At 39.6% G+C, this 26,041-nt stretch overlaps 2 protein-coding genes across 9 annotated transcripts in view; one reads left to right on the top strand and one right to left on the bottom strand.

Moving 5' to 3' along the window:
* Nucleotides 1-5,263, bottom strand: part of LOC138011382 (uncharacterized) — a 6,500-nt gene extending 1,237 nt beyond the window's left edge. For 3 of the 6 annotated variants that reach the window (XM_068858355.1, XM_068858356.1, XM_068858357.1), the window contains exons 1-3: nucleotides 1,663-1,983; nucleotides 1,214-1,253; nucleotides 912-1,062 (exon numbers count right to left, since the gene is read on the bottom strand). In XM_068858355.1, the coding sequence (XP_068714456.1) occupies nucleotides 912-1,062; nucleotides 1,214-1,253; nucleotides 1,663-1,835 (364 nt within the window). In that variant the 5' untranslated portion in view covers nucleotides 1,836-1,983. Of the gene's footprint in view, nucleotides 1-911; nucleotides 1,063-1,213; nucleotides 1,254-1,340; nucleotides 1,439-1,662; nucleotides 1,984-5,167 lie in introns of those variants that run through there. The other 3 variants (XM_068858359.1, XM_068858360.1, XM_068858358.1) reach the window with 3 other exon arrangements.
* On the top strand, nucleotides 2,057-26,010 carry LOC138011376 (membrane-associated guanylate kinase, WW and PDZ domain-containing protein 3-like). Of its 3 annotated transcripts, none has more exons than XM_068858345.1 (25): nucleotides 2,057-2,494; nucleotides 3,762-3,878; nucleotides 4,778-5,105; nucleotides 5,456-5,538; nucleotides 7,412-7,469; nucleotides 8,901-9,071; nucleotides 10,046-10,623; nucleotides 11,756-12,091; nucleotides 12,224-12,267; nucleotides 12,563-12,819; nucleotides 15,952-16,090; nucleotides 16,653-16,848; nucleotides 17,380-17,757; nucleotides 18,193-18,366; nucleotides 18,685-18,716; nucleotides 18,802-18,891; nucleotides 19,335-19,424; nucleotides 19,577-19,666; nucleotides 19,819-19,908; nucleotides 20,061-20,150; nucleotides 20,303-20,392; nucleotides 20,545-20,634; nucleotides 21,047-21,460; nucleotides 22,485-22,620; nucleotides 23,512-26,010. In XM_068858345.1, the coding sequence occupies exons 1-25, from the start codon at nucleotides 2,176-2,178 to the stop codon at nucleotides 23,607-23,609; spliced, it is 4,488 nt and encodes a 1,495-aa protein (XP_068714446.1). In that variant the 5' UTR covers nucleotides 2,057-2,175; the 3' UTR covers nucleotides 23,610-26,010. The 3 variants fall into 3 exon arrangements, with proteins under 3 accessions (XP_068714446.1, XP_068714447.1, XP_068714448.1); XM_068858346.1 differs by having other exon boundaries at nucleotides 2,062-2,494; nucleotides 4,778-5,024; XM_068858347.1 differs by lacking the exon at nucleotides 19,335-19,424 and having other exon boundaries at nucleotides 2,071-2,494.
* Nucleotides 26,011-26,041: the final 31 nt, after the last annotated feature.

Here is a 26,041-nt window from a genome sequence, read left to right as displayed (position 1 = left end):
AGACAAACATGAAATGTCCAACGAGTTTTCAGACAAAGTTGTTTTAAAACTTGTCCCAGATAATATTACATTCCGGTTTAGGGTCGCATTTACAGAGACAATCAACCGTGACATATGGTAAGGTAAACAAAAGTCTTGTCACTTTATCCGGCGCGCCATTTCTGGCATAATTTTAATTTTCCCGCTGTTTTATTCAAAGTGACGAGCAAAGGCAATCGCAATCAATGAATCAACGAGAAATCGCCATCTTTCTGGCTTTCTATTTCTACCTTTTAAACGTGAGTGAAGCTAACGATGCGCAAAGAGTCATCCTCCTTTCTTGTATTGTACAAATAAGAGCACTTCAGGCACAAGTTTTGATGCTAAACCAACGGCGAAGAAGACGTCGTGGCCTTCGCTTTCCCCGATTTTGGGCTTTGCCAAGAGCTGACCAGTCTTTTGAAATTGATCGACAATTTTATCCCAAGGAAAACATTTTTTTGTTTTTGTTCTTAAAATGTCCTGGTTTGTGGCAGGACTACGGCTTCTTTGAAGACTTGTCTCTGTAGACAAGTTTTTGTCCGCTAGAGACAAGTAGGTCGCACTTGGCGTGGTCAGCTGTTGACAGGAATCTGACATTTTTCTGGTTATCAAAACAAAGTTGTCCCAATTTTGTCTCAAGTGCCACCCGGGCCTAAGGAACTTTACAATCAATAAAAAGCAGAAACTTAAAAAAAATCAAGACAGTAGAATCAGATAAAAGTGCAAAAGAGTCAATCTGAACAAAAATGTTTTTTTTTGAAAAGACTAGTATTACAAGCGTAAACACTTGTGACTCGCTTGATGTGCTCTGGTTGACTCCGTAGCTTAACTAAATAAATGAAGACTGCTTCCTCTCTTCTAGGATTTCTGAGATTAAAATATGTCATTACCTCTCCTTTGAGTATTCTGGTGTGCTGACATAATAACTTCCAAGGAGAAAAGATCTTGGCTTCCTCTCCCTCTTTCCCTCCTTTTGTCAATTCTTTTCGGGATGACTGTTTTTGCATTGGTTTTTTGTTGCCGCTTTCTTTCAAAAAATTCCTGTTGTGTTAAGAGTTTGGGACATTATGCAACTCTAAACATTAGACCGCTTTGTTGAGTACAATGGTGTAACTGATACTTAAATTAAGACATGGCTGTAAAAAAAGAAGAAAATTAATCCAAGATCTACAAATTGTAGTTTCCTTCTAACCTTTTGCAGTTTGTTCTCATGCTTAAGCTTCAGCCGATTCCTGCAAGCGAAGAAGCAAAACATATGTAAGAAATATTATACCCTCTTTTTTATCGAAACGAGTAGGGCGATTTTACAGATAATTTACATCGTTAATAATCATTTTGTAATAAATAAAAGAAGAATGGCATCCAAGAGAGGAGCACGTCAATTGCAGCCAGTAAGTCATTCAAGTCATGCATGAAGATGGTCAAGACTCATTAACATAGGTATCTCGTCATTGTCATGAAAATAATAGTGTATTGTCCGCCCCCTAAAGAGGTTAATTATTAAGTTAACAATGTTAAGCATTTTTACGTTAGTCGACAGCTTAAATAAGGAAACTACAAGAGACCCGTTGTTTTTCGCACAATAGTCAATGAAATCTTCGGACAAATTAATTCAAAACAAACTTTTCGCAGCAACTTTACCGTTTACGTGCCGTGACTGATATTTTAAGTCCATCAATCTTTATCCATGTTAAGGACTCATGTTCTTCAAATGAGAAAACCGGAATACGATTAGCGGCTTTATCTACGCTTACCGTGCTCCTCCAACCCAATTCATATTTGCGTATAAACTTGAGTGATTTGCAATAATACATTGGTACTTTAAATAAAGTAGCAAACGATGAACCACTGCAATGGGTTCCGTCGGTCGAGGTTTTTTACGACCATTTTTGTAGTCTGCGAAATTGAAAAGTAGTTGAGCAAGTCTTTTTATTAAACCCACAGGAAATTCATGAGATGTGAGTTGTCACATTTGCAAGTGAAATAAGGAAAAAGCAGTAATTTGCAATCGTATTTGCATGCCAATATATTGGGCATGCGTAGTTTAGCCACATTAAGCGTCAGTGAGTCACTGTTTATAATAAGTTAGCTACACGACATAAAAGAGAGTTTGGGATGTTTTCTACCGTTAGTCGAGCCAACTGATATCCCGGGATGTCTAGCGTCTCTTCTTTACGCAACTCCTTACCTCGTAAGAGCAAGCATTGGTCATATAGTGTCCTTGAATGCGCGATTCAACGAGGACCGACTGGGAACTTTAATCTGCACATAGTAGGTGGCGCAGAAAATGGAGAGTTTATTTGTGTAGGGGATGTTAAACAGGAGCGATTGATGTACAGGCGAGGAAAGATTTATCCAGGAGATGTGGTCTTAGAGATAAACGGGACACCGGTCGCAGGCTACACACAATTTGATGTTTTGCCGTTAATAAAAAGCTCAAAAGATGCAGTTAATCTACGCATCATCAAACCAGGTACGGATCGAATTAGAGAGTTTTCGTCTTCTGACTTTTGTAAAATAACTATCAAACCATAACGTTCATTACTTAACAATTTTAGATATGGTTCCTTTGATCGACAACTCTGTAATTACAGCGGGTTTTTGTTGCAGTCACTTTAAACTATATTAATTGGAATGCAAGTTCGAATATTTGGTTGATATGATTCACGCGACTGGAATGCTACGGATATTATTGATTTTATCGGAAAGACTGGTATGCTTCGTTCACTGAAGTCTATCGTTAGATTCACTTTCCGCCTCCAAATTAGTGCTGTGAAGTTTACGTATTAGAAATGTCTGTTTCAAGTTTCTGTCAACTGCGTGCTATCAATAGTGCATATCGGTCTACAATATATTACAATTGAATTACGACCAATCCTAGTTGATACATTTTGTATTTTATTAAGAGCAAATCTCGTTTTAAACACTCTATACATTACTTGTAAAGTGTCGTCTTCCTGCTTTCCAAAATTGACACTGAACATTAACAAAAATAAATAAATAAATAATTGTGTATATCAATTTGGGAAGGTGATCCTGTGAATGTCCCTTGGAAAAAAGTCAATAATATTTTCCTAAGTCCTGTGTCATACCATAGTGTATCAAGTTCATCGAAGTCGTCTTTACGTGAAGAGATGTAACTAATTAGTCTGTTAACAATGTAAATTACAGAGCTCCGTATGTTAGTTTGTAATAATCAGAGTGTTTGGTTTTTCAACAGTTTTTCCTATTTGAGATTCTAAACTATCTGCTCATTTGCTAGAATTGATTCTCTCAGGACCCTTGTTTAAACTTTTTCACATTATTTCTACATAATAATCAACTAATTAAGAGAAACACGTTTTGCTCAGACTATAACTGCATGAGGACTTAACAATTTTTATTGTTATTGTATCAGTGCACTGAGAAGATCATTCATGATATTTGTTAAGAATGTCATTTTACAATAACAACAGGCAATACAAATAATATTATTCATCAGAAACTTAGTTCAGGCTGATTTGTGTTTATAAATGCAACAATGACTTTCAGAGAGGTCTTGATTGCAAGCATGCAACACAGATTTTAATTACATTTAATCCTGTGAATTTTCCAAGAACAGTCTTTGTACTGAACTAGACTAAATTTGAAAAAGCTTAATTGTGGAAATGCCAGTGTAAAATTATTTTTTTGCCGCTTATTGCAGGAACAACCCTTTCTTGGTTCTGACAAGTCATGAATAAATTATTTTTATGTTCCAGGAGAGCAAATCAACAGAGACCTTCAGAAATATCTTTCAACCAGATTTGACAAGAACTCAGTGGATAGCAGTTTGCAGCAAACCATCCGAGAGAATTTATACAACAGAACCATACCATGTAAGCTTAAAATTCCTTCATCAGTTGTGTTTCTGTGAAGTTTATAACCCAGGATGCCTTTAGAAAATCTAAAGAGGTCAATCTAAGGTTATCAATGTTGGATTCCTTTACATGTTTCTTCTAAAGTTAGGTTGTTCGCTGACAATACAGTTTTATTCCGAGAAATATGTTGTCCCAACGATCACCACTGCTTACAGCGTAATCTCCACCAACTGGAGCAGTGGGCTGCTAAGTGGCAGATGAGATTCACACCCACTAAATGTTTTGTACTCTCTGCGACCCTACGTACTAACTGAAATGCGACCAGTTGAGTGATACTGGCCTCGAAGAGGTTATGACAAGTATTTAGGGGTTTACATCACGAGCTCTCTCAGTTGGTCTCTGCAATGCAAGGAAGTTAAAACAAAGGCAAATAAAATTTTTTTGTTTTCTCTAGCGGAACCTTTCATCTTGCTTTAGGGCGATCAAGTCGCGAACCTACGCTAGCCTAGTCTGCCCAATCTCCGGTTTTCCCCCCTCAGCAAAAACCAGCATAGAGCTGATTCCAGCTGGCCGTAAGCTGTGCTCCAAGGTCACACATGGACCATATACCAGCTGCCAGAGGCGCCATTGTATGCTTTAGGTTCGACTTCGTTGAGCTGCGTTGTTGCTGTACTTTGCAACGGCGATTAGCTGCGACAATTATTATTATTATTATTATTACTATTATTATTATTATTGAAGTCTTCACAGATATGCATTATTTACTGCAGTCTCCATTTTACAACAATCAGATTGTGTGACTTGGACATTATAGCAGAGATATTGGATTAGGACCCCAGTCATTAGAGGATGTGTGGTATTGCCATTTTAAGATCAAGTGTTTAAAATTGAAGAAGGAGTTGTCCCTTTACTTATAGGCACAACACGTAAGCCAAGGAATGGGGAAATTCCTGGTGAAGATTACAACTTCCTCAGTTATGAAGAGTTCAGAAAACTTGAGGAAAGTGGGGCCCTACTGGAGTGTGGAATTTTTGAAGGAAACCACTATGGCACACCAAAACCACCAAGGGAGCCATTGCCCTCGGATAACTTGATATTTGTACCAGCAAAGAAGGGAAATTTGCATCAGAATGAAAGAGAGGATGATAGATATGATCAACCAAGGTCAGAGGATAATAATTTAGGCCCACTGCCACCAAACTGGGAAATTGCCTATACTGAAGACAATATCAAGTATTTTGTTAAGTAAGTGTTGATTATGAATAATAATGTTAGAGCAAGTGTGAGAATGATATATATATACATACATATTGTTGAAATTGCATCTGTTAGATTAACAAAGAAGAAATCCAAGTTCCAGATGAGATTTGAAGCCAGAATGTAGAGCAATATCGGGCATGGGCAACAACTGCGAAATTGTATCCCGGTCAGGATACATTTGAATGTGATCAGGTGCATGTGATCAAGAATCAACCAATCACAGTGCTCATTTTATTGAGTGAAAGTCTAGGTATATAAGAATATTAAATAATTTTATTGTCCATCTACTCAGCCAGAATTAAATGTCAACATTTAAAATCTGTTTTCTCTTTTAGTCATAGCACTGGTTCTACTCAGTGGGTTGATCCGAGACTTGCACAAGTTAAAAAAGCCTCAGCTGATGATTGTGACGATGATGGTGAGATCATAAAAAATAGAATTTTGAACTCATTGTTGAAATTAATGTGAAATATTTCACAGCCAGCAAAGATAACAACACCAGATAATCAGTTCCAGTTTTGCAAGGATGTGAAATCAAGTTGACTAATTTGGACACTGATCCAATCCAGTGAATCAGTATCTATCCAATATTAATCAAGGCAGATCATAGGTACCCCATAAATTTGATTAATGCATGGACCAAATATAGAAATAGCTTTGGCACAAGACATTTGTAAACGAAGGAGTTTCACTTTGCAAGCTAGGACTATAACAATCAAGTGGTTACAAGGAAATTAATCCATTCACACCTTAAGAACCCTCCCAGTTGGGGAGTAAAATCTTCTGACATTACTGAAAAATAGGTCCGCAATGCGTACTTGGAGTCTTATGCTTAGCTTAACTCCATTCAGCCCTTACAGAATTTGGTACTACGGTCTCACTTTTACCATGCGTGATTGGTTCAAAATTTGCCATAACAATGCAGCAGTGAAATGAGTTCCTTAAGTATGCTTCAAATTTCAGACCTGTTCAGAATTTTACATCGATGACTTGCCATTTCTCTTAATGCCATTTGCACAGTTTAGACAACTCTTGCTGCACGCTACATCATCTCTATCAGCTATTTACCAGTAACAGAAGCACTAGATTGGCTAAGAAACAAGCACGGCACTGTCATACGTTCATATGATCTTATAAATGATCAAAAGAATGCTGAAATTCAACTAGAATTCGAAGATGAATCATCACTAGATGAGGCGTTCAATGAAGAAGTACTCTCAGAGCTTGGTGCAAATCCCCACACTACTGGAAATCAGTCCATCACCAGTAACAATGTATAAACAGCCAAGAGAAATATCTGATGACCAATTACGTTGATCAGTTACATGTAGATCATTACAATCGATTGTTTTTTATTTTTATAACTGCTTAAGTTGTTAACTTGCAACTGAATGCTGCTATTTTTACAAAGTTTAAGTTTCAATCAATCAATCATATAATTTAACATGTTACGTATATAAAACTCATTCAAAATGTGAACGTGTATAAATAAAATCTATAATAATTACAGCCATATAATATTATTCAATTTTAAAAGCAACAAAAAGCCACATACTAAAACCGTGACTTGAAAAACTGTAATAATACTCGAAAAAGATTGACTGTATACCCTTTAAGTTTACCCATTTTGCATTCATTAATACAGTGATAAAGCCAGAGCTCTCAAGTCTTGAAGTTTCCAAAGACTGAGATGCTTGCTGGAGATCGAGTGTCCAGTGTTTTTTGTTCCAGAGGTGGCAAAAATTCAAGGGGGGTCCGGGGGCATGCTCACCTGGAAATTGTTTTAAATTTGCACTTCTCAAATCGCTGGAAATGCACTATATATCAAGTCCACCATTTTGGTTTTTGAATGCTGCTTGCTAAGAGAGCCCATGTACGTTATTACGGTCAGCCTGAGCTAACACATCGGCCTATAATTCATATATTAAGGGTGAAAGTCCTGAAGAAACAAGAAAATTGGTCACACATCATTGAACAGATTGAACATTGGCCGAAGTTCAGTGCCAGTGAAGGAACGAATTTAGAATTCATGAGCCCTTCTGAAAGCTTAAAAGATAGTCAGAGTTACCAACCTAAAGAGTGCCAATGTGGGAGAAATGTTTGTGTCGGCATGAGATTGCGTCGAAATGCGTGAGACTTAAGAGCTCTGTAAAGCCTTGTGATGATCAGTAAGATAAGTCGAATAACGTTTAACTAAGTAAATGGGATTATTTAAGCAAAAGAATAAATGTGTATGTGTATACAAATTCTAAACTATTGCAAATGGTTTTCCCAATTCCATGATCATGCAGAGTTGCCATATGGCTGGGAACGAGTTGAAGACCCTAAATATGGAACATACTACATCGAGTAAGTAGAATTATATAAGTTAAGCGTATCGTTTCCTTTCCCTGAGAAAGGTTTTGAACAACGCTACATCTTGAGAGGTTTTTCTTGCCGTGTTCTTGTTTTCGTTCTCTTCGAGACATTCACAAATCTTGAAGTGGCCATTTCGTTGATAAAACTGCAAAGCAATTCTTCCCACCAAATTTGACGTCAGGCGTCAGCTAAAATAATTATAATGTGTAACCCGATTGGTCCAACCAAATTATTACAGTCTCTTTGACTGGACAATTCAAACTGTGAAGTGATATATCATTTCACTGCAGTGAAATACACCTTATTCCAAAATGGCCGCCATTTAAATATTCTTTTGTTTTTATTTAAATTAGCCCTTGATGCCTCGTTCTTAAGCTTAAAATTCAAAAGAATATTTTATCTTGAATGAGGCGACAAGGGCCAATTTGTATCCGCATAAATCAGCGGCCATTTTGGAATAAGGTGTATGATATCATATCACATCACGGGTATCATTTTTGGTCACAGCTTTATCACACTGATATCTACACATAATATGTAATAAATAAAAATTATCTCCCCACTTGAGCATGCATATTCAACTTAAGCCATTTACACCTCAAACACCCTAGGACTCTCCCCGTTGACGAGTGAAGTCATCTGGCATTAGACAGAGTAAAGTCTCCCTCTCGGGGGTCAAAGGGTCAAGATGCACATAGATCACACTACTACTTTCAAGAAGAGCATAAGAAGCATTACAATCCTTGACCAATTCTAGAAAATACTGATTACAATATTATTTGATAATTGTTTATTTATTATTTATCTGTAACTTTCTTAACACTGTCACCTCTGAACTGGTCCCAGTTGACAAGTAAAATCATCTTCTGTTAGACAGAGTGGAATCTATAAGGGTCCCTCTGAAGGTGGATTTCCACTGTAGCATTAATTTTATGACGGTTACGCCCATGAATTTGACTTGCTTTACATGCATAAATAGAACACGAGATTGTATCAACGGCTTGTGTTTAACATAAAAGTTGAGAGTGATTCAACTTTTTGGTTCATGCGTAAAATTTTATACTTTGTTTTATTTATGCACATAAAGCCAAATCAAGTTTACATACACATAGGCGCATAAAAATTTGTGACAGTGGAAATCCACCTTTAGGATGGAGAGGGGTAAGTAATGGAATTTTAACAACCACCTGGACTTTGCACTTTGTAGTCATTCAAGGTATTCTCAGCTGATTTTAGTCTGCTTAAACTTTGCTCATAGTAGATTTCAGTGCTCTTTTTGAATCCTGTGCACCATGAATTATTGTTACTTTGACTTGTTCTCTTGTGAGAATAATAATTATAACCTTTCTGGTTTGATTTATTTTTCTTGCTTTTGCTCCTCATTTGCACATGTACATTAAGTTTGTCCACTTCATTTCTCAGCCACATGAATAGAAAAACCCAGTTTGAAAATCCAGTGCAGGCACTGCGTCGTCACAACCACACAAACAGCATGTCATCGTTTTCCTCGGGACCACCACCTCATGAAGGTCCACCATCTTTCCAGTCGGCAGCTGCTTTGGCTAAAGCACAGGAAGCTGAAGCTCATTCAAGGTTTGTGTTAAGGATAATATTCATAAGCCCATTGACCTATCAAAGTGGTTGATAATGGGAGAACATTAGCATACAAGAAAATCATGCTATGTCACGCGCAGTGACTTAATATCAATAAAAATTCGTTATTAGTATGCGGTGTTTATCAGATATCAAGTCACTGCACGTGACATAGCATGTTTTTCTTGAATGCTTATGTTCTCCTAGAGCTCACCATTTGAACCTTTGTTCGAACTCCCGAGGGATATACTTTTTGTGGAATGTTTTTGAAGCCATACAAAAAATGTTTTATTGAGTCTAAGGATACTTGGCTACACCTCGTGTTTTTAAACCTGATAAAACACTCCTGCTTCTTTGTTTTAAACATTACTTAAAAAGTTAACCAAACTTCAAAAATGTTATACCTCAAGAGCTACTGGTGTTTTGTAAACTTGAGCAGATTATGTACTTCATAGTTAACTAAAGATTTCTATCAGTGTGACTGTGTAAAATTTGACAGATCATTGTTCAATCTGAAGCACACCACTGTGAGATTGGTGTGGTTCAAAAGATGCCCCCTCCCCCCACCCCAGATATCAAACATTAGTTTCCTTGATCATTTCAGCATGCTAAACTGCTGTCTTGTCATTTTACTTATTTCCCCAAGGTTTTTGAAGTGTTGTAACCCATTGACCAACTACTCCATTGTCTATTATGTTTCAGACACTGTCTCTGCGAGCTCTTGAATAACTTCTCTCATGGCATATTTTACTTTCCTTACTTCCACATGCGCTACTGTCCCTATAATGGACCTTATTCGTATTCTCATTGCTGGACTGGAATGAACATGTCATGAAGGCTCATGCAGGGAAAATAATTTGCATCTGAAAAGATTTCCCTGCATCAGCCTCTCCTTTCTGCTTGTTTCCAGTTCAACCATGAGAATATAAATATCTTTGGATGACTTTCATTGATATGTTCTGCTTTGACTACAGGTGGCCTGATGTTGAATTTTCTCAGTCACTTCCACCAGCATACACAGTAAATGGCTCCAACCATGAACCAAGAAGCTATCCTTACTCCATTGATGGCCAACAGCTTCAAGGTCAGGTCATTAGGACAGAGCTTCTCAAAGGCTATCGTGGGTTTGGATTCACTATTGTTGGAGGAGATCAAGTGGGGGAACTCTTGCAGGTCAAGAGTATTGTACCCGATGGTGCTGCGGCTAAAGATGGTAAGCTGCAGACTGGGGATGCCCTGATGAGGGTGAATGGTGCTTCAGTTATGTCACTGAGTCATCAAGATGTTGTCAGCATGTTCCAAGCCATGCCAATGGGTGATTCCGTTGAGCTGGAAGTTATCCGAGGATATCCTTTGCCCTTTGACCCAGATGATCCTAATGTGGAGACAATTGGTTCATACACAGTGGTACAGCGCAGGCAGTCTGTTGGCTCAGAGTCACCTGTGCCACGATCCTCTGAAGATAACAGTCCAACTTATCCTTCGTTTCCTCCTCCTCCCGCTCCTGCACAACAAGCACAAGGCATGATGAACAAGTGGGGCCCCACACAAGGTATCACCAGCATTTTTGCAATATTTTTTCCAAGCAACTCAAATAGCTGCGCACAAACCTGAAGAATCCAGGCTTGAATGGGATTCGAACCCCTCACACGAAAAAATCCAGTCGCAATTTTGCAACAAGATACGAAAATTTAGTCACAAAATCGTTGTCATTTTGTTGTCAGCGGTGTAGCAAAGCAAAATATGAGCCCACAATACTTGTGTTGAAAGAAACCACTAAAAATGGCAAATGATATCAAAGGAATGGAGTTGTGCATGTAACATCGCAGCTAAGTTATGCTACAATTACGCTATCTGCAGATTGAAAAAAAACCCAAGGCGAGAAACAATAATTTTGTCATTTCTTCATTTATTTTAGAAAAAAGAGCAGCAAAGTGGCAACTGCTAACCCTTTTGTTTCGAAAGAGCTAAGATGAAAACAAGTCGCAAGTTTGCCACTTCTCCAGATATTTTAGTCGCAAAGGGAAAAAATTCAGTCGCAAATGTGACTATGTTTGTTGCAATTTCAAGCCCAGAACAGTGCAATTTCTTGATAGCTCCATGCACAATAGCCCATTTTCGAGTTGCTGCATGCCTCCGTTTCAAAGCGAGTCCTGGTGCACAGCCATTCAAATAGAAATGAGTTGCATATTCTTATGCAAATCAAACTCATTTCCTCTTCAATAGCTGGGGACCAAGACTCACTTCGAAACCAAGACAAACAGCAGCTTGGAAATGGCCAATTGCATGGTTAAGGGTTGTAGACCTGTTCAAACCATGCGCACAAGAAAGAATCCAGAAATGGAAAGGGAAACACCTGTTCCCGGTCGTCTCTTTGCGGAAGTGAAGTCATGTTGGACAGGGTCAATATCTGGATAGATGATCTTCGGAATACATCTGGAACTCAGCTGTAGCCATCACCCGTGTGCCTCACCCTAGTCCTATTTGGGCTGAGTTTTAGTAAAGCTGAACCTGACTCAAGGGTTTTTCACGGTACTCCAGTTTTCAGTTTTCCTTGATATCCACTCCCAGCTAATTACCAGTACATCTGGTTTCCCCAAACTCAGTCATCTTTGGTGTTGTTTTTTCTCACTTGGTTAATGTAGATGTGATCGATTTGCATATCATGATCATTTTTCTTTCAGACGCAGGGGATTCTTCATTTGCTCCTGCATCCTATGATACAGGAACCTTTCCACGCTCATCAACTATGAACACCCTCTCTCGTTCATCACCAGAGGTCCTTACAATCCCAGTGGTTAAAGGTCCCATGGGATTTGGCTTTACAATTGCTGACAGTCCATATGGTCAAAAGGTTAAACAGATCCTTGATGCGCCCCGCTGTCAAGGGCTCCTTGAGGGTGACATATTGATGGAGATTAATGGGCGAATGATTCGTAGTTGTACACATAATGAGGCTGTTAACATCCTGAAGGAATGTCCCAAAGGAAGGGAAGCCTTTTTTGTCATTCAGAGGGGAGGTGAGTGGTTTGCTGGTATAGTATTTATGAAATTTGATTCCTATATTCGAATCTGTGTCCCAAGCTAAGTTTCAGAACCTCAACAGGGAAGTTTTTGTAACGGTGCTAGTTTCATGTGTTGTTGATTGACAGGTCTTCCTACGCCACTCAGGAACAGTCCTTTATTTGAGAAGAAGGTAAGGTTTGGAGCGAGTTTCAATCGATTGTCGTAAAACCAACACCAGAGTTGCTACACATAGCCGACACAAAGCATGGGAAAATGTGCATGCGCAAGCCACGATTGGTTTTGGTTTCACTTCTGATTGGGTGAAAAATAGCGCGAGAACTTTGAACCAATCACAGAGTGAAGTAATGCAAAACCAAAGTAATTCGCTAATATCTTTTCACACTCTATTCAAAACCACTCTATCATCAGCTGTTTAGGGTATTTGTCCAAGTTACCGAATGAACTTTTCCTTTTCGTTCCTGTAGGATCTTGAGCCAGTTGCCCCTAGGGCTGCAAGACCCAAATCCACCCCTTCGATCAGTTCAAACCATATTGGGCATTCTCAGTTTGAACACGGCAGTACTGGTAACCTAGCAACCGCTGGAGAGAGCACCAGAAACCAGGAGACTGGGTATGGAAGCCGTAGATCAAGTCAACCTCCCCTCCCCCTGGATAAAAAGTCAGAGGCGTTGTTCAACTCGTATCCATCTCTGAAGAAGGCTATTGCTAAGGCTGCAAGGAGGTTTGACATCACTTTTTTAAAAGTTTTGTACTTGTGTGTGGGCTGTTAATACTTTCATGAGTCGGAATTCTTGGAAATTTGGGCAAGGCCATCTTAAAGAACCAAACTTAAAAGACCGTATGATTACTGATTTGTTCACCTCATATTTATCCGAATTTCTCTTCGAAAGGTGTTTTGAATGGAGAGCCGACATACCTACTTTTGTGGCGAAAAAAAATAACACTTTCCACTGAGCAACCAACGTAAACAAAGGTCTCATTTTCTTTGAATAGCCCTCAACTTCTAAAGCGTTCTTAATACTTGATTGTAAACAGACTAGTTGTCCCGTAAAGAAATAATTTTCAAGTGGCTCTGCGGACTTTCGTCTGATTTTTCTTATTGGCTCCGTAGATTTCCCTAATTAGCTATCCTATTTCGCCCTACAGAGTGTGGAAAAGGCTGATATATCGCGTCATTGTGGGTAACCTGCGATCAGGTGTACTTTTCTTTAGACAAGGTACGCGCGTGATACAATTTCTTAATGAGTCGTCTGCTCGTGTTCCAGAATCTGGACTTACTGTAATTGGCCGAAAAACAATAGGGCTCTTGGAGCATCACTCCGAGTGGTATACAGTGCAAATCATACTTCTAGTAAAATCGGTTATTATGGCCGCCGAGAAGGATTTGAACAGGAATGATGTTTAGGCTCTGTTTACAGCTGCTGTTGCTTCGACTTGTTTTTGTTTGTTTGTTTTTTTTTTTTGAAAAGTCTTTAAAGGAAGAGCAGAGAGAATGCATCTAAACAATGGTTTGGCTAGAAGAAGACATAGTTGTACTTCCCACGGGATTTGGAAGTAGTTTTTGCGGACGACAAAAAGGAGAACGCAAGCCTAATTTCGTTTTTGCGTCCTGTGTCTTTCGAGTTGGTGTGCCTGTGTATGGCTATGCAGAATTTTTCGAGATTGCTGTTAGGACACCAAAATGCCCCCCCACCCCCGCTTGATTTTTGCAGGGGCATGTGTCGGCCGGGAAACTGGTGCGAACTTATGACGACATCTGACCTCGTTTTCGCTCTCGTTTTAGGATATTTTTATATTCATTGATCATTTCTGTATGGATTTATGCGCAATAGAAGTATTAACTAAATTAAAGTAAATTAAATTACGTCACATTCTCGTTACATGTGGTAAGACATGTGGCGAACATGTGAGCAGGCCATATGAGCTCGTCTTCACGATACAGTCGCCGTAGGCCTCGCCATTTTGTGCTCTCAGCGTTGGATTTTGGTCAGTTTAAACGCTTCGACGGTAGCATTTATTTAAATCTGAGGGAATTGTCTTTGTTTATTTTATATGCTAACGAACACGACTTTGAATCGCCATGGCTTTCAGGATGTTAACCGTGGGAACAGCTATATTTTGATTGCATTTGTTGACTAGTTTATACAGTCGCGACAGATACATGCATTGTACATGTAGCTCTTTATCCGGTCGAATATTGTTTGAAATCGGTGGAAAAGTACTCTGAAGGCAAGATCCATAAGGGTGAGGTTGAACCAAGGAACGGCAAATTATTTAAATATTGTCTACTTCATTCATCGGGGATAATACTTGAATCAGTTACAAGGAGTTTGTTTACGTTGACGATAAACGAGCAGACGAGTGCAAATGTTTGCTTATGTTTGTGCCGCTTCCAGCCGAGAATAATGTTAAATATACTTTTACAAATTAGCTTTTACGCTCAAACATTTGCAGTTAATGTGAGAACATTTAGCACGAAATTTGAAGGGTAAAAATTGTGAGCCTACGGAAACTGGTGCTGTTACGCAACGTATCAACAAATCGCAGTTTGTACAGGGGACCACTTAGCTGGAATCGGACTTTGACATTATGATATATCTGTCTGTAAAACCTTCGTTGCCGATCAGTTTAGCAATAGACCGGGGTTGAAAGTCAGGTAGGGAAATCATTTCTTTTACGTATATATTTGATTACCACTAGTTATATGATTTAAAGTAGATCCCGAACATTGTAGAAAAAATGCATCGTTCCTCTTCCACCGACTCGAAAACGTTTGTACTTGTGGTAAGTCCTTTGGAATATATTCGGAAGCAACAAGTCGTGAATCCAAAAAGAGCTGAATAGAACTTAGTGCTGCCACAATCGTGGAATCAGCTAGTATGCAGCCGAGCTTGACAGAGAAAAATCGACATTGATTACGGAAGCTCTGAACAATGGTTTAGTGACATACTTCTTACAAAATGATGTTACAAATTCGTCCATTTTGGAAAATCCCCAGTTTGGTAGGGTAAGTGGTTGTTGCTATGGTTATTGTGATAAATTCTGTGATTGGTGCCTGTTAAGCTGAGTGCACTTAATATGATTGGCTGATGTAACTGTCCGATTACAGTGTCCGATTAAAACCCTACACAACAAATTAGTGAAAAATAAAGCAGTTAATGCACCAAATTGTAATGGTTTTGTTTACCGGTGAAATCTGATTAGCTCACATTTGTAGCATGACACAAGAAAATGTCATTCTTGACAGGTGGGCGGCAGACGACTTGTTAAGAAATTGTATCAGGCGTACTTTTTCGCACCCTGAAGAAAAGTACGCCTGATCGCAGGTTACATTGTGGGTGGTGTTTTGTGGCAACAACAGTTTAAGGCTGTTACACTGGAAATGTTTTTTACCATGCAGTTGTCACTCTCGCGATTATCATATGAGGCCAATTGAACGCTTTTGTTAACCGGTTCCGCACAGCGTTGGGCCATAATAGGAGATTTTCACGTGACGTCATCTCCGCCATGTTGGTAAACGAAAACAAAAGATCCCTCATTAGCTTATTTTTTTCGTCCACTAGAAGTCGTACATTTCTCTATTGTTATTGGTGTCTCTAGAGGTTGGTTGAAAGCGTCTTATTTGCAGGATAGATATTTCACAATGCAACGTTCGAAAAATTCGTTGTAACGTCGTGGAAAGTAGAACTCAGTTCTACTTTCTGCAACGACTCCTACAACTTGTTTCGCAGTGTCCTTGCGAGACCAGTTCCTCAGAGAATTACACTCTGTGACAGTGCCTTTAGATTTGTTAAGATTCTTTCCGTTTTGCGGACATGTTAACAATCGTTACACGTTGTTGTCTTTGTTTTAGATCAGTTGAAAACCTGGCATCTCCTGAAATTCCACCTCCGCCAGCCAGTCCTGATGCCAAAAACTTTACAGTTCATCTCAAAAGAGGAGAGATGGGCTTTGGTTTTCGTATTATTGGCGGACAGGAAGAGAATACGCAGGTACAAATGACTCTACAGTAAACAGCTAACATTTATAGTGAATAGCAGCTGTATCTAAAAAGAAATTAATCCATCATGTCACTTCTCGCTGAGGAGAAAATGATTTCCACTACTACTTCCGTAACATTTGCGTTACTATAGCTGCTATGGACGACTAAACATTTTGTTTGTTTGGTTTGCGTCAAGCAATAGACCAAATCGGCTAACTCAATGTTGTACCCAATTCAAATCTCCCGGGGTTACGATTCTTTGTATTTGCAGTATAAAATAGCATTCACATTTAAATGACATGGAAATACCTGGAACAAAACGTTTCATTGCCGAAGGGTTTGAATTGGTTACAGCATTGAGTTAGACGATTTTGTTTATTCTTTGGGGCGATAGACTTAACATTTTCTAGAAAGCCTTAAAGGCCAGGTTGCAAAAGCACATCAACTTTTTATGTTAAACACGATCAAGTTGTTTAAAGCCGACAATTTCACTCAATCCATAGGATTAACTCTGGAGGACCTGCAACCAAATGCTGTTTACTTATAAACGTTTTTTTTTTTTTCGTGCTCAGGTCTCCATCGGCACAATCGTCCGTGGGGGACCTGCCGATCTCAGTGGTCAAGTCCAGCGCGGTGATGAGATACATCAAGTTGACGGTATTAATGTAATAGGTTCCACTCATCGCCGTGTGATCTCATTGATGGGTAATGCAGCGCTGTCTGGGGAGGTCACACTTGGTATTCATAGAGACCCAGCCAAGACAGGAAGTAAGTACACCATATTTCAACAGGTTTTGGTCGAGACAGAATTGATGAAGGAAGGAATAGCACAAATCCGGTTTATGACAAGATATTTTGTCGCTTTAAACCCGAGGTTTTAAAAAATCGTCCCTGAAGTCTGAAAGCGGTTCTTTATTTTTACAGACCAGCCCTCGGCTGTTCAAAAGGTGGATAATGGTATCGACCGGATAAATCACTATCCAGCGGATAAACACTAGCAAAACCAACTGAGTTATCCAGTGGATAGCGCTATCCACCCTTCGAACAACTGAGGCCAGAAGTGAATACTTGTCTTCCCGAACACACCCTCCGACCCTAGATGTCTTCCACAGATGCGTGGTTTGTCGTTTGACGATAGCAAGTGTTTTAAATTAGTTTTAACGAATTTTTTCGAATTTACTTTTCTTTTGAATGATCAGTATTTTCGCACCTTTACTCGCTTTGAAATACAGGCTGATTTGAACTAGGAAGTGACCATTTTCTCTGTCGTGTAAAAGTTTCTTGATGTCTCTTGTTTAGGAATGACTCCAACAATGCGTCGATCTTTCTCGGCATCTTCCGACCTCGGCCCTGAGGCAAATCTTGGAAGTACCCGAGCGAAGCAATCATCTAAGTCCCTGGGAAACTTGGAGCATTATGGTAGAAAGCCATCCCTCCCTGGTCAGGAAGAATCGTCCTCCGTCCGGAGCTTTCATTCAACTCCTGGGGATGCTTTGAATTCCGTTGCAAGATCTCATTCCCAGAGGAACAGACGTGTAAGCGAGGGTGACGTGGATGGCGTGGATGAGGAGACCCAGGGCCCAACGTCCTATCGCGACATCACGTTGGAGCGACAGGAAAACGAGTCTTTTGGCTTCGTTATATTTTCGTCACTGCAAAAAAGTGGATCGACCATAGGTGAGAATCCCTATGAAAGAACCTCTACCAGTGTTCTTGTCGGGAATTTGATGAATTTCGAGTTAAAGGCTTGTACTTGAATCGCTCACAGTGATATATTGACAAAATTTCAAGGCAAAGAAAAGTTGGTGATTGATTGATTTTTCCCAAAGTAAAATCGTCTCTAGATCGGTCCCATGTAATGGAAAGCTAAGCGTGTGTTTATCAAGACCCCGAAAGGAGCCCAACCAATCACGATCAGAGATGTAAATTTATAAACTAGCTTTGGCAATAATGACGGATACGCATTGAAGCGCATTTCGGCTTGTACCCTGCAAAACAACGTGAAATTACCAAATTTGCTGATACAGCACTAAAATGACCGAAGCGAATGGTCCCTTTATTTTCACCTCGGTCGTGATCACGCTTTTCTAACGCCATCTTCTACGTTACTAGGCCGTATCATTCAAGGCAGTCCAGCTGATCGCTGTCGCCAGCTTCATGTGGGAGATCGTTTGGTTGCAGTCAATGGTGCAAGTATAATTGGAGTACATCACAGTGACATAGTGGACACCATTAAACAATCCGGAAGAAGTGTTACGCTAACCATCGCTCAACAGCGACCCTTGGGTAAGTATAACAGCCTGGGCAGCTCAGTCACCTCACCATTTTCACGCAACCAAGGACCGTGGTAAAATATTTGGGGACAGTAGTTCCCGATCCAATGTACATTTCAAGGAGGTATCAGCTGTTCCAAAAGAGAAAAGAGAGGTTGCCATTTATGTCGTGAAATTAAAGTTTCTTTTTTTTTTTTCGCACCCAAAACGCTCGATTTGGTATGCCTTCTTACGTTTGTCTAGAAGTAATCACATAACTTCTCAAATTTGACTTTCGAGTCTTCCTTGAATCTGATTCTCAACCTGGCATTTATTTTTATTCTGTTCACAGACAACTTTGAGACAAAAAGGCTCTCTCGAATGGTGAGTGGCATGTTGATTTCTTTTTGCGCTCCCTTCATGAAAATTCTGCTCTTTTCTGAACTAGTGATTTTTTGTTGTTATGTAGAGCGCTCCAGATATCTCCAGAGCAGGGAATGATTCTTTCCCAAGGAGAGAATCCGAGCAACGAACGTGGGAAAACTCGTACAACGAACAGGTTGAAACTTCAATTTTACTTTAAATGATTGGTTTTTTTTTTTCTTGCGTAGTACAGTATCCCCTCGAATTTTGGGGGTGTTGATTTCTTTTTGCGCTCCGTTCATGAAAATTACAATACAATACCAATACCTACTTAATTGACCGCTCCCCATATGGGCTTTTCAGGGTCAATGAAACACAACGAAACAACAGAACAGAACAACAACAACAACAACTGTTAAGAATCCCAACTGGCCGGAGGCAAACCAGTTGGCTATTTACAAGTGCAGCTGGGAAGTTGAACCAGGGACTACCAGGATCAAATTCAACGAGTGGTTAGAGCGGGTCTTGAACCCGGGATCTCCGGATCTCAAGGCAAGCGCCCTAACCACTGGGCCACACTGCCTCCCCTGCCACACTGCCTGCTCTTTTCTGAACTAGTGATTTTTTGTTGTTATGTAGAGCGCTCCAGATATCTCCAGAGCAGGGAATGATTCTTTCCCAAGGAGAGAAACCGAGCAACGAACGTGGAAAAACTCGTACAACGAACAGGTTGAAACTTCAATTTTACTTTAAATGATTGGTTTTTTTTTCTTGCTTAGTACAGTATCCCCTCGAATTTTGGGGGGTGTTGATTTCTTTTTGCGCTCCGTTCATGAAAATTCTGCTCTTTTCTGAACTAGTGATTTTTTGTTGTTATGTAGAGCGCTCCAGATATCTCCAGAGCAGGGAATGATTCTTTCCCAAGGAGAGAATCCGAGCAACGAACGTGGAAAAACTCGTACAACGAACAGGTTGAAACTTCAATTTTACTTTAAATGATTGTTTTTTTTTACTTGTTTAGTACAGTATCCCCTCGAATTTTGGGGGGTGTTGATTTCTTTTTGCGCTCCGTTCATGAAAATTCTGCTCTTTTCTGAACGAGTGATTTTTTGTTGTTATGTAGAGCGCTCCAGATATCTCCAGAGCAGGGAATGATTCTTTCCCAAGGAGAGAAACCGAGCAACGAACGTGGAAAAACTCGTACAACGAACAGGTTGAAACTTCAATTTTACTTTAAATGATTGGTTTTTTTTTCTTGCTTAGTACAGTATCCCCTCGAATTTTGGGGGGTGTTGATTTCTTTTTGCGCTCCGTTCATGAAAATTCTGCTCTTTTCTGAACTAGTGATTTTTTGTTGTTATGTAGAGCGCTCCAGATATCTCCAGAGCAGGGAATGATTCTTTCCCAAGGAGAGAATCCGAGCAACGAACGTGGAAAAACTCGTACAACGAACAGGTTGAAACTTCAATTTTACTTTAAATGATTGTTTTTTTTTACTTGTTTAGTACAGTATCCCCTCGAATTTTGGGGGGTGTTGATTTCTTTTTGCCCTCCTTTCATGAAAATTCTGCTCTTTTCTGAACTAGTGATTTTTTGTTGTTATGTAGAGCGCTCCAGATATCTCCAGAGCAGGGAATGATTCTTTCCCAAGGAGAGAATCCGAGCAACGAACGTGGGAAAACTCGTACAACGAACAGGTTGAAACTTCAATTTTACTTTAAATGATTGTTTTTTTTTACTTGCTTAGTACAGTATCCCCTCGAATTTTGGGGGGTGTTGATTTCTTTTTGTGCTCCGTTCATGAAAATTCTGCTCTTTTCTGAACTAGTGATTTTTTGTTGTTATGTAGAGCGCTCCAGATATCTCCAGAGCAGGGAATGATTCTTTCCCAAGGAGAGAATCCGAGCAACGAACGTGGGAAAACTCGTACAACGAACAGGTTGAAACTTCAATTTTACTTTAAATGATTGTTTTTTTTTTTCTTGCTTAGTACAGTATCCCCTCGAATTTTGGGGGGTTGTAACCATAACCGACCAAGATATAGTATGGGTCTGTTCTTGAGTTGGCTCTACAATCGGCTGAGTGGCGCAAAAGTTCTTTCAAAACTTGAATACAAAACTGTTTGTGATCTTATCTCAGGGATGTACCCGTGTTTGTTAATAGTTCGGCCGTGGGACATTACTAACGTAACGGGATTTGAGTGACCTATTAAATGTGAATTGAGAATGGCAAAGGCATAGTTTTTTTTTTAATGCCAAGTAAATTAACTCTTACAAGTTTAGTTACACGTTAGAGTTTGTATGCGTTTTCTATGAGAAACTATGATTTCAATCGTTTTTTCTGGTCACCAGGCCCCAAGAGAGGAACCTCGTTTTGTACAAACTCTTCCAAGGAATGCGCATTTGAGTAGCAGTCCTAAGCTGTTGCCGAAAGTTCCCCCGCGGGTAGCACCGAAACCCACGAGGGAGAAAGTACTTATGGCTAAACAGGAAAAGATACGGCAAGAAAGCAGTATGCCTCGAAATGACATGCGCCGACGATCGAACCCTGAAATCCCGGCAAGGCCACCCCTGCCTTCCCAAGAGTATTCGAGAGGTGTAGCAGATGATCGTGGCTTTGTTAACAAGACCATGGAGGTTGAACTGACGCGAGATAGGGAGTCTGGGTACGGGTTTAGTATCAGAGGAGGCAGAGAGCTGGATCTACCAATATTTGTATTGCGCATGGCTGATGGTGGTTCTGCACAAAGAGATGGCAGGCTCCAGGTAAAGATAACATTTTAACAGAATTAACTATGAGAGGGTGATGTGAAGTGCTATTTTCTACCCATGTAAACCATGTGAGCGTTAGCCCTACTAATGGAAATGGGGCCACTCAAGGACAGAGAAGGACATTTTTTTGAACATCTCTCCAGAAAATGTGTTTCAATACGGCTATTCATAGTCATTAGTGATGAACTGAAAATTAATTCACTGATAAATGAACTATCGATTGTTTTAATATCCTTAACCAGAACACTAAGCAAAAGTGATACGTGAAGTTCTTAAGTTTCAAAATTTGACCAACATTCGTTCAACAAAAGTTGAACGGATGTTGGGCAAATGTTGGACGCAAAAACAAAGTGTGCGGAGGACGTTCAAACGGTCCCAACAATTTGCCAACAAAAAGAACCAACACTTTCGCGAAGCAGTCTCTCTCGTCCAGATAAACTACGACATATTTACTTTTACGGCCTGATGTGACCATGCGTGTGTTCTACAATTAGTGATCAGAGTGTTCAAACGGCATCAACACCATTCGACATTTTCGAGAACAAAGGAAAAGTTGGAATCGATGTTGAATGAAAGTTTAAACCGATTTAAAATTGATTCAGCACGCTTTCAGCAATGTTGGACAACCTGTTCAAACGCACCGAACATTTGGTTCAACAAAATGTTGAATGCATGTTGAATCAAATGTTAAAACCCTTTAAACGGGCCCTTAGGCTTGAGGAGACACATTGGGACACATTGTGACGTTCACGCAAAATTATGCACTGAGTTGTGTTGGACAGGAATGTGATTCTTCCACAAAAGGAATCCTCTGGTGCAGTGACGTCACATTATGGTAGATCATAATTCTTTTTAAGGAAGTAACTGCATTCCAACGTGGCCTTCCACGCTTAGTACCTTCCATTCTGTTTTCGAAATTTGGCCGAAATCGTTCGAAAAGTTACAGTAAAATGAAAATTTTGGAATCAAGCACTCAAGCAAGCATCTTCGGTTTCACTTCTTTTACTCGTTCCTGTAGGTAGGAGACGAGATTCTGGAGATAAACGGCCGCAGCACAGAGGATATTCCCCACGCAGATGCAATAGCATTGATCAAAAGCAGAGGAAACCGAGTGCATCTATTGATTCACAGACACAACAAACCCGCTTACCTTGGTAAGTGGCTTTTAAAGAAAGAAACTTAGAAACGCACCCTTGTTGGCCACATGTACAAGAAGCTGCGTATGCTGCCTTGATTTTTAAAAATATTCCTGTATAACCCGATCCTTTTTGCGCGATTTTCCGTTAAATGGTTGAAAGTAATTAAGCATTCTAGCTGTAACAGGAGGTTGCAGAAGTAGTTCGGCCCAGTGGTTAGGACGTTTACCTTGAGATCCGGAGTTCTCGGGTTCAAGACTCGTTCTTACCACTCGTTAAATTTGTTCGTGGTAGTCCCTTGTTCAATTTCCTGGCTGCACTTGTAAATAACCAACTGCTTTGCCTCCGGCCAGTTGGGAGTCTTAACAGTAGTTGTTGTTGTTGTGTTCTGTCAGGAGCCCATGAGTAGGAACCTCCATTGCGCAACCTCGTTCCCAGGGTCTCTTTTCTCTGCCAACAGACACCCCGGGAACGAGGTTGTCATATGCGTCATATCCTGAAGGCAGCCTTTGCGCGTATCTTTCTATTTTTAGCACTAACCCTTCAGCAGGATAATCAAATTTACATCAATTTTCATAATTTGCATACATTGTTTTTGCTATTTTTGTCTTTGTCGAGACAATCACTTTATTCTGATTGGCCATTTAAAACAGTGCGTGCAGAGCGAAAGAACTCGTGGCGTTCCAAAAATAGAAAGATACTCCCCAAAGGTTGACTCATAGGGCTTGTATGGGAGAGGCAAGTTCCTATTCTTGGGCTCCTGTTTCTGTCGTTTCTTTGGTTGTGTTGCATTAGCTCAGAAAAGCCCCTATGGGGAGTGGTCAATTAAGTATGTTTTGTATTGTAACACAAAAGTCCTTTGAGGAGATTCTTATGATTTTACTGTTTGTACCGTTTCATAATTTGTAGATGGGATTCCAAACGGAGGACAAACTATTCCTAAAGGAGGAAGTCTGCCACGCCAATCTTGGAAAAACCCCTCTTACCATGGCATGTATCAGTCGTGATAAGAGTCAATGAAACAAGAAAACCTTAACAATGTTGAACTTTCTCAGGTTTTTTCTTAATCAAATGAATTTTATAAATAATCGGACACCTAGAATGTTTGTAGATGATCATTTCTAAGTTATCAATTTTAAAATGCTTTTAGATTTTTCAAAGTTGGGAGAATCATTTCGGATAGGATGGATATTTTAGTAAGTAACTAATTTTAACAAAACCGCCAGCCCTATTTATTTCTGGTGTTTTTCAATTTTTACTTTCGGTTTTTGCGGAAAGAAATTTTTCACTCTCAACTACAGTTGAGTTAATTGCAATTTCAGGGATTCTAAATACATTGTGAGGAGCTTGCAGGAGTTTACCCGGCTTATGCAAGTGCTTTTTTATTGCCGAGTTGTTTACGCTTTTTTTTTTTCAAGTTTGTTAATATGCCATTCCTAAGCATGAGTTGAGCCTCACTTTTAAAACGAGGCCCATGCCGAACTCTAACCGATCACATCTGATGTAAACAGCCCTAACCCTGACCACCGGTCAAAGCCGTGCGTACCCACTTCACAGCTTATCTCCTTATTATCGTTAGAAACGAAAATTTCGCTTCATTTAGTACCAGACTCAAAAAAGAATCATTAGATAAATTAGAGCTATTGTAAAGTGATCGGTTACAATATCACGGCATCTTTGAATTTTCACAGAGCCACTCTCATCATTTTTGCTCTCGCCCCATTTTTTTGCTCGGTCAAAACATTGAAACGCCCGCTTCTCAATATTTCTCTTGTGCCCCACGGAAACGATTGCTACGCAGGCTATTGCTTACAATAACAGCGATGTTTCTGGTCACGTCACCCATTGTTATTAATATGCAAACCAGAACCTAATTGGCTGTTGAAACAATAACTTCTTTTGTTACGTGGTTGGCAAAGACATGTGACGTCAACGTTCGTAAACAAGAAATATCATCTCTATAGAGCGTATTCACTCAGTGACTAGAATGGATGCTAACTTAATGAAACAAAAGAAACTAAATTGTATTTGCATAAAAATAGAGTTAAATTCCCAGAGAATTTATTTGGAACACCAACATGGCCGCCGTTTCTTTGTTTTGGAACACCGACATGGCTTCCGACATGGCTTTCATGTGAATACGCTCTATAGGGACTTAAAAGTTTACGACGCGGTGGTCAACGAGAACACCACGAAGCAAGAATATCTTTGGTTAAAAGAGGAAAATTAATCGTGCTGCACGTGAGGCACGCATTTTAACACAACATATTTTTGTGGTACTCTGCACAACAACACGAGCGTACAAATGCAAACCTTTCATTATGTATTTTTACTCTGAAAACGCTGGCACCAATTTCATTTTTAGGATACTTCGCCCACATTGTTCGACGTGAACAAGATGGAATAATGTGCAGCAGAGTTACATGTTGTGGCGATGTTTTCCGTCGACGTCGACGTCGTAGATCTTGAAGTCCCCAATGGATTAAGTCAAACGTATTACAAAGGCCAAATACTTCTCTTGTTTCTCTTTTTTAACCTCGGTTTTGTTTGTTACTTTGTTTTTGTTTACAGTACTTAAGTTATTTAGGGTGTTTTACAGGGTTTCATTTTTGAGAAATGCGATTTAACATTCTCCTTGAACAAATCAGAAGGCTTTTATCCAAATTTTTTTGGTTATTTCTTAACGTATTTTGTGCTCATTTCTTTTTGGTTGATAAATGAAATAGATCAGCGTCATTGCACAACGATTTTTCTTAATTACAAATTAATAAGAGATTTATGATGAAAAGTTGGTGCAAATGAGGGGGGAAATTCTTTAGTGATTTTAATCTTGATGAACGATTCTGAATGAGGATTAGTAATGATACAATTTTAATCAATTAAATTAACGATTTTTAAAGAAATCGTGTGTGATTTGGACACAGTAACCTTCACAGTAAGCCCCTCTCCTTTCGAAGCAAGAGCTCCGAAATACCTTTTTTCGCATTCTGGCCATTCCAGGATTTTAGCGTAAGAGTAAAATGCAAAATTTTCTTCTCGCCTCACTTACAACTGGTCACTTTTTAAAGCTCTTACCCCAATTTTCGCGCCATATGAATGCGGAAAATTTCCTCCGGAGCCCTTGGTTCGAGCGAGGGCATTGACTATGCGGGCAATGTGATTAGCCCATAAATAGGTTATGTAACGTCAGCGATATTTCACGTTAGAAATGGACATTTGTTGCCGGGGTTTGGGTGGATTATGGTGGCAAAGGATGGACCATTGGCTGCAGGCTGTCTCTACAGAACATAATACTTCATTTTGTAAATTGTAATTATAGAAAACTATTTTATAACTTTGTTGTCAAATAGACATTTGCACATGCGTAACAGTCACTGAAAACAAATAAAGAGTTTTGACTTGCCTCGATTCTGTGAAAAATGTTATCAATTTGCGAACC

Source organism: Montipora foliosa, chromosome 7 (genome assembly GCF_036669935.1).
Source record: "Montipora foliosa isolate CH-2021 chromosome 7, ASM3666993v2, whole genome shotgun sequence".
NCBI classification, from domain to species: Eukaryota; Metazoa; Cnidaria; class Anthozoa; order Scleractinia; family Acroporidae; genus Montipora; species Montipora foliosa.
The sequence above is the reverse complement of the archived record's forward strand: the minus strand, read 5'-3'. Positions and strand labels throughout refer to the sequence as shown.